The 7,853-nt window shown below is 52.0% G+C and overlaps 1 protein-coding gene across 8 annotated transcripts in view; it reads right to left on the reverse strand.

Moving 5' to 3' along the window:
- Window positions 1–204: 204 nt before the first annotated feature.
- Window positions 205–7,853, reverse strand: part of GSN (gelsolin) — a 58,365-nt gene continuing 50,716 nt past the window's right edge. For 4 of the 8 annotated variants that reach the window (XM_007451474.1, XM_007451473.1, XM_007451472.1 and 1 more), the window contains exons 11-17: window positions 7,103–7,193; window positions 5,049–5,219; window positions 4,250–4,424; window positions 3,042–3,166; window positions 2,717–2,794; window positions 1,204–1,264; window positions 369–614 (exon numbers count right to left, since the gene is read on the reverse strand). In XM_007451474.1, the coding sequence (XP_007451536.1) occupies window positions 445–614; window positions 1,204–1,264; window positions 2,717–2,794; window positions 3,042–3,166; window positions 4,250–4,424; window positions 5,049–5,219; window positions 7,103–7,193 (871 nt within the window). In that variant the 3' untranslated portion in view covers window positions 369–444. Of the gene's footprint in view, window positions 615–1,203; window positions 1,265–2,716; window positions 2,795–3,041; window positions 3,167–4,249; window positions 4,425–5,048; window positions 5,220–7,102; window positions 7,194–7,853 lie in introns of all 8 variants that reach the window. The other 4 variants (XM_007451479.1, XM_007451478.1, XM_007451477.1 and 1 more) reach the window with 3 other exon arrangements.

Genomic DNA, 7,853 nt, shown 5'->3' on the forward strand with positions numbered 1-7,853 from the left:
AATTTCCTTCCACGTAAGCATTTTACCCCTAGTACAACCTATACCCGTTTCACCTCACTGCTTCTCAGCGGACCATGATTCACACATGAGGTGAATGAAACTCACTCACTGGTTCACAGACACAAGCCATGCCTCCCCCTTCCCCTTCCCCGACTCGGGCCCTTCTCAGAACAATGACTAGGACAAATGAGCCACAGCAGGGTAACACACTTCAAAAAGCTTTTTATTGAATTCAATTATTTCCAAAAGCACAAAAAATTGAGACAATTTTGCAAGCACCCTGAATTTTTGCAGGGCTGTTTTTGGCTACTGTAAAAAAGCAAACAAACAAACAAAACAACAACCACACACACACACACCAGAGTGGCCCTGCTCGCTGTAAGGTCTCCTTGCGGGATGGACAGTTCTGAAAGGCACTGACCAGTAACAAGGGTGGGGCCTTCCTCAGGCAGCCAGCTCAGCTAGGGCCCTGTCCAAGGGATCCATAGACCAATAGTTGTCATCCCAGCCAAGGAACCAGCCCACGAAGGAGGGAGGCTCAAAGCCTTGCTTCACCATGGTGATAGGGGTCCGCCTATCACGATTAGCTGGGTCTGTCTCGATGTACCGCTTAGCTGCAGACACATAGGCAGGAGAAGAATCCTTAGGGTCTCCCTCGCCAAGGAGACATGGTTCCCTGCCTAAGATGGTTTTTGGTCCCACTGTCCCCAAGGCCCAACCCCGCACTGGACACCACCATCCCTTAAAGGCAATGACACCCACATGACTCCTCCACCGCCCTGCCCAGGAACATGGGAAGGAACGGGGGTCACAGTTTAACCTCCAGCTTCACGAAGCTTATGTCATTTTTCTCTAGCCGTCCCCTACTGGAAGATATCAAAGAACCAGCTTCTGGGTTTCCAGCTCCCAAATCAGATCTACTCAGCTACCAGGGATCTGCTTTCCCACATCTAAATCCTGACAAGTTTGGTCCTTGGGCATTCTGGGAATCTGAAGCAGCTCCTAGCTGCTGCTTCCTTTTGGTGGGATCTAAGCTTCTGCAGGAAGTGAGCTGTTCTTTCACCACCCCAGGGAGGGCTCACCGGGGGCTGACCACGGATGCGAAAGTCCCCACCCCCACCGTCACAAACGCCCAGACCCGCACAGGAAGATGCTTCCACCCCACCGCATGACACAGACCCACAGGCACCCTTGGGTCCTCACCAGAGGTCAAGGCTTCCGTCTTTTCCTCTTCTTGAGAATCCTTTCCAACCCAGACAAAGACCTGGAAGAGAGGCGCGAGATGAAATGGCGTGAGGCGTGCTGACTCCACGCACTCCTGGAGGAAGAGTGGCAGGTTCCAGGTACGGACCAGACACCCCCTCCACTGACAGAGCCCACGGACTGGGACTCCAAGGATTTGGAACAGAGATGGCAAACTGGTGACCTCCAACCTGCTCTGTAGGCCCACCACCCTCTGGGGGGTAGTCTGCTTTTAGACAAATTGAGTGACTGGTGGATTACATTCAATCCAGACTTCCAACTTCCCTTGCAAACGGGGAGGATCTGGCAGCTTCACCTGCACATGGATGATGAAGCTGAGTAGCAGCTGCCCCTCTCAATGGGAAGTTCCAGTTTGCCTCAGACTCCACCATGCCTTCATGTCTCCCCAGCTCAGCCTGCTTCACTCACTAACAGGTGCCGTCAGCCAGTGAGGTTGAGACCCCTCTCTAGAAGTTCAGGAATGATCCCTTTCCGGGCATTTACTTGTTCAACAAATGAGCAGCCTAACATATGCTCACTGGTTTCTTCACCCAACGAATATGCATTAAGAGTCTGCTATGTGCCAGTCTCCGTGTGGCTTGGAATAAAAACAACTCACCACCACTACCACCATCTTGAATCTTATGACAAGCTTGTTACACCAAAAAACCTATCCAGCTGATCTTTATGTATCATTTATTTTGATGTGTATCTAAAATATCTTAAAGAGCATGTCATTGATAAGATGGTATCAGACAATAAAATGCCAGACTCCCTTGCCCTTACTTATTTACAAATGTGTTCCCTACTGCAATACATCGGCCCCTCAACACCAGGTATTGTGACTGTACTGCTCATCATAGGACTCCCAGCATCATAGCATTTTGCCTGGAAGACAGTGGTGCTTCATAAATGTTGGCTGAGTGAGTGAATAAACAGATGAACGCACAGATTAAGTAGTAAATGGAACAAAGTTGCCAGCAGCTGAACGGCTAAACTGCAAACCTTTTGGTACTGATCTTCCAACTGGGGAGACCAAGAAACAGCCCTGCGGATTGAGGGGAGTCTTACACCTGCATGGCTGCTATCTCTAACCCTGACAACTCTGGGAGAAGCCAGCCTGATAGGAGGGGTTATGGACTGCCACCCGCCACGAGAATGCAAGCCCCGTGGGGACAGGGAAATGTCTACTTCGAGGTGACACCAGACAGTTTATGCCTGCATGTGACATGCTGCAAAGTTCAACTTTCTTTACCAACAGATTTAAAGGAAGAGTTCACGCTCCCCTAAGGCCTGGGAAATAACGCTGGTCGTCTGATTTGCATTTATATGGTGCTTTGCAGTTGGCAAGGAGATTTTATCTACCTCTCATCTGTTTGGATTATGCAAGGTAGGTACCACCATGCCCATTCTGCAGATGAGGAAATGGAGGCTCAGAAAGGGAAAGTGACTTGCAGCACCATGCTTCACCCACCTGGTCCCAGGTGTCCAGAAGCATGACGTCATCGGTGGCCAGGTCTTCCTGCATGAGCTCGCCAGGGACCTCTTCGATCTGGGAAGGAATGGAAGAGGTTAATAACAGCGTACCAGCAAGCCGCTTTCCCCCGCCCCAGGTAGGCCTGCTCTATCTGCCCCCTTGAGTGAGATGCAGAGCTGGCTCCAACCTGCATGGGTCTATGCTGGTCTGTCAGAAGGGTACACTCCCTGCCCCTGCTGTGGCTGCAACAGCTCCGCTCCCTGGAACACACCTCCCAAGTGGCAAGCAGAGGGAGCGCCCTCCGCCTTTCGCTGGGACTCACCACAAAACGTCCGATCTTGTTGGAGCAGGCGAAGAGGCGAGGAGGGTGGGCATCCATCTTCTTGTCCTTCAGCCGTGGGGACGTGCGGTAGGCGGCCTTCCCACCCAGGGCCTCCCAGAAGCTGTCTGTGAGGGGAGGCCACACCAGTTACCAACTGACACCACCCTCCGCCCTCCAGCACTTCTCCTTAGACCCTGGGACAAACCCTGCCCTAGCACAGCCAACTGCTCTCAATCCGCAGCCTGGATCTTAAAATCCCAGGGCGCCAAAGAAGGAAGGGGCCTGAGGGATTCGACGGTGATGAAACAGACGCCCAGAGAGGGAAGACTTGGCAGTGGACACACAGCCAGAATTACTTCTTGTTTGAGACTGACGACAGCACTGCGGGATGGGGATAATTATCCCCGCTCAACATATGAGGCGGTTGAGGCTCAGAGAGGTTAAGCAACTCACCCAACAGCACACAGCTAGTATGCTGTAAAGCCACTTTACCTGACGCCACGTATCATTTCCACTATACCTGCTCTGTCCACATGTGCTATTTAAATTTAACTGCATGTTTCCCACCAGTAACATTTAAATATTCATTAGCCTAAACTTGTGACTAGTGGCCACCAAATTGGACCTGGCAGACATAGAACATGTCCATTCTCTCAGAAGGTTCCAGTGGACTGTGCTGCTCTGGACAGAACTACTCTTCCCCATTTCTGCTAAGCATCAAGCAGGAGGGATTGGGCTTAAAAGTAAGAATGGAAAGACCTAGGGTTGGCATAACAAAGGTGTTCCTGACCCATGCTCTGGAAACAAAGCAGGCTTGTGGCATTGTGACCCCTCTTCCAGCTGACTTCCCCACCTGCCCCAGTCCACACTGAGCTCTCCTTTCTCTAACTCCTGGACGCCTCCCTCTCACTGACCATAGCCCTCATTTTCATCTAACTCACTTTTTTTTTTTTTTTTTGGCAGTGCTGTGGCATGCAGGATCTTAGTTCCCCGACCAGGAATTGAACCCGTGCCCCTGTGGCGAAAGCGCAGAGTCCTAACCACTGGACCGCCAGGGAATTCCCTAACTCACTTTTATTAACACACATTAGGGGACAGGTGCTCAGGAGAAGGGTGGAGGATATAGAAACCCCCAAGCAGACAGAAGGGAGGGAAACATAACAGCTGCATCCCCAGAAGCAGCAGGCCCCTCCACCCATTGCTCCTACCTGGCTCGCTGCCTTCTGCCACCTGCACAGGTTGGGCCCGAAGCACCTGGAGCAGCTCCTGGGCCCCGGTCTTCTCTGCCTCGCTGGCTCCTGTACCCACCCACAGGTAGGCGGCTGAGGGGGTTTTCAGGACAAAGGCATCGTTGGAGTTCAGCACGCCAGCCTTGGGGATCACCTGGGAGGGCAGTCCTCGATTAATCAGGAACCAGATAAAATGTCCTCAGCCCCCTCCTTGTAGCCCAGGAGACGCTGCAGCAGGACCAGCTCTTAGGTGAGGGCTTGGAAGAGCACACACCCCATCAGAGCTGAGGACACAGACTTTGGGCACTGAGGGCCTTAGTTGACTCCCATGAGTCATTAGTGCACTGTGGTTAGCCAAGGAGATTCTAGAAATCTGGGCTGCATTAACAGAAATTGGGTGCCCAGAACAAAGAAGGTGATGGTCCCATTCTCCTCTAGGCTGCTCATTAGGATTATGTTCAGATCTGCACCTTCCACCATGAAAGGGAGAGCAGCCAACTGGAATGTAATGAAGAACAATGTCCAGATTGTGAAGAATGGACTACCTGTGAGGTAGTGAGCTGCCCGTTATGGAAGGTATGCAAGGGGCAACGGGCATTTCTTGAAACAAGGGGAAATCTAAGACATACAATCCTGCTGCCAGGGCAGGAAGATACAAAAAGCTGCTTCTTAACCCCTCAGCCAAACCCATCCAATCCCGTGCCCGGAGATCTCCCCATCAAGCCTGGGAGGTTTCAGAGAGGTGAATCCTGCCTGGGGTCCAGGGCCTGGGCATTACCTCAACAGCTCGGGTGGCTCCAGAACTGCTGGCCCGGACCTGGAAGAGGCGGGTACTGGCAGGAGCTGTCTGTCCACCCTCGCGGGAGGTGCCACCCCTGTAGATGATCATGGGTTTCCCGCCAAACAGGCTCATGAGGTGAGCAGGCTCCTTGCCTTGGACCACACGGCTCTGGGAGGGAGACAGGAGAGCAAGTCAGGAAAGGTGGTGGGAACATCAGTCCTGTATGACACCAGGCTCACCGCCACCCCCTGCAGCCGGCACAGCCTGGGCTCACCCCTCAAATAAGGCTGTCACACTTGGGTCTGTGCGCGGGTGGTGCATGACCCTACAGCACACAGGGGCTGGCAGGGGAACAGGAGTTCCAGGAAGGCCGGACACAGCACTATTGCCTGAGGCCCCCCGGGCACTGCCTCGGCCGCTCCCCTCCCACGAGGCCCTGCCTTGCTGAGCCTGAGTCTAGTCCAAGAACCAACAGAGCCCACATTTGCAAATATTCCCTTAAATGGAAGCACAGGGACTGTTCGTGCACTTTCTTCCAGGATGGTGATGTCAGCCTCAGGCATGAAAGCTGGCAGAGTGGTGAGAACAGAGCCTTCCAGATCTGGATAGACCCCTCCTGCACAGCCAGTGCACCCCACAAGCAGACTGCAGTCAAGGGCTTGGTGGTGAGAGGGAGAGGGCAAGGAGGTCTAAGATATATCACATCTGCTTCTGCCCTGTGTGCCCATTTCATTTCGGATCCCAGTTGTGACCCTGGCTAGCTAAATCTAGAAGACAATCACACGTGTGGGTTGGGGGTATTGTAGTCACTTCCCAACGTGGGCCACCACTGCTGGGTCAGAGCTCAGATCCAAGCTCCGCCCTGACAGCGAGAATTCAGGCATGGGCTCAACCTCTCAGTTTCTTCCTCTGTGAAATGGGGACAAGAATGCTACTCCTAAGGCTGATGTTGGGATGAGCTAAGGCAGGAATCATCCCACTCAGCACCTGGCACCCAGCCTTCAGGACCCAGAGGATCCCACTATCGTGGTCAAAGTTCAGGGCACCAACCCCGAATCTGAATCCAGAGCCCTGCTCACTCCAAGGATAGGATAGCGAAAGGAGGATTCTGTCTCCTTCTCCCAGGTCTCCCCCACCTGCTACCCTCCAGGGCCCAACACTGTAGCCAAAGCAACCTTTTAAACCCATGAATCCCTTCACATTACATTTACCACGTTAGCAACGTCCCCTTGCTCTCAGGGTCAAGATCAACATCCTCACTGTGGCTTCTGGGTGGTCTGGTCCCTCTGATCATCTCCCCAGGCTCCTATTGTGGCACCCTCCCCTCGCTTTAATAACCAGTGCCCCCTCCCACCTCAGGGCCTTTGCATGTACCCTTCCCTCTACCTGGAATATGCCTGGCTAACTCCTATTCATCCATTAGGTCCCCGCTGAAAAATCCCTCCCCGGATGGGGGCCTTGTCTAATCCAATTAGCTCCTACTTGGGATGTATGTGTCCTTATACTTAACACACCTGTATAAGGGGTCTATTACGGGCCAAGCATGGCTCTAAATGCTTTACAAATGTTAACTCTTCATCCTCACAGCAATCCTGTGAGATAGGTACTGTTATTAACCCCAGTTTGAGAACACAGAGGCATAGAGAGGCTAAGTGACCTGTCCAAGGCCGCCCAGAGGTGAAGACTAGATTTAAACCCAAGCAGGCTAGCTCCATGTCCGTCCTCTGAACTAAACCACCACACTGCCTCTCCTGCTCCTCTGGTGTCTTATCATTTTCACTCACTGCACACGTCGTTATGTGCGATGGTCCATCCTTTGCCTGCATGTCTGCTGAACATCTTTCTCCCCGCTAGACTGTAAACCACATCACAGCAGTTCAGGGCAGGGCAGTGGTGGGATCTGTGTGTTCATGGCTGCAGACGCAGTGTCAGAGCCCTGCATAAATGTTCGCTGAAAGGATGGATGGATGAATGGAATGATGGACAGTCAGATAGACGAGTGAACAGATGGACAGGGCCCAGGGTGCGGCCCTGAGGGACAATGGGCTCACCTGGACAGGGGTACCTCCCAGTTCCTCATCCAGCTGGGCAGTCAGGATGGCAGATGCGGCAACCTCATCCTGGGTGGACTGGGCACCCTGCCTGGAAGGGAAGTGATACTCAGCACTGAGACTTGCAAAGAGCCCCGAGTCTCTCATTCACCCTGGGCCTGAGAAACCCACAGACAGATCCCCAGATTACAGGTAATGAAACTGAGACACAGAGAGGAAAAGGGGTTCTCTCAAAAGCAACCAGTGCCAGGAACCAGACCAACATGCCACATCCCCCAGCTCAGCATCTCACCTCTTATAGAGATCTGACCACAACATTAGAGTTCCTCCTCCTAAATCTGCCCTGCAGGGATATTTATAGTGGGCGGCTTTCTGCCCCACCTCTTCCTATTACTGTCTAAATTTCTCATAACCAACATGTGTTATCTGTATAAGCAAACAATCTGACAAATCAATGTGCTGATGCAGCTATTAAAAAAAAAAAAAAAGGCTTCTCGTGAATTTTGTACCGTGTGTGTATTACCTTGTCCAAAAAAATTTCTTTCAAGCTGCTTTTAAAAGTCTGAGGTGTCATCATTAATCATTAGAGAAATGCAAATCAAAACTACAATGAGATATCATCTCACACCAGTCAGAATGGCCATCATCAAAAAATCTACAAACAATAAATGCTGGAGAGGGTGTGGAGAAAAGGGAACCCTCTTGCACTGTTGGTGGGAATGTAAATTGATACAGCCACTATGGAGAACAG

Source organism: Lipotes vexillifer, unplaced genomic scaffold, assembly GCF_000442215.2.
Source record: "Lipotes vexillifer unplaced genomic scaffold, Lipotes_vexillifer_v1.1 scaffold588, whole genome shotgun sequence".
Lineage (NCBI taxonomy): Eukaryota > Metazoa > Chordata > Mammalia > Artiodactyla > Lipotidae > Lipotes > Lipotes vexillifer.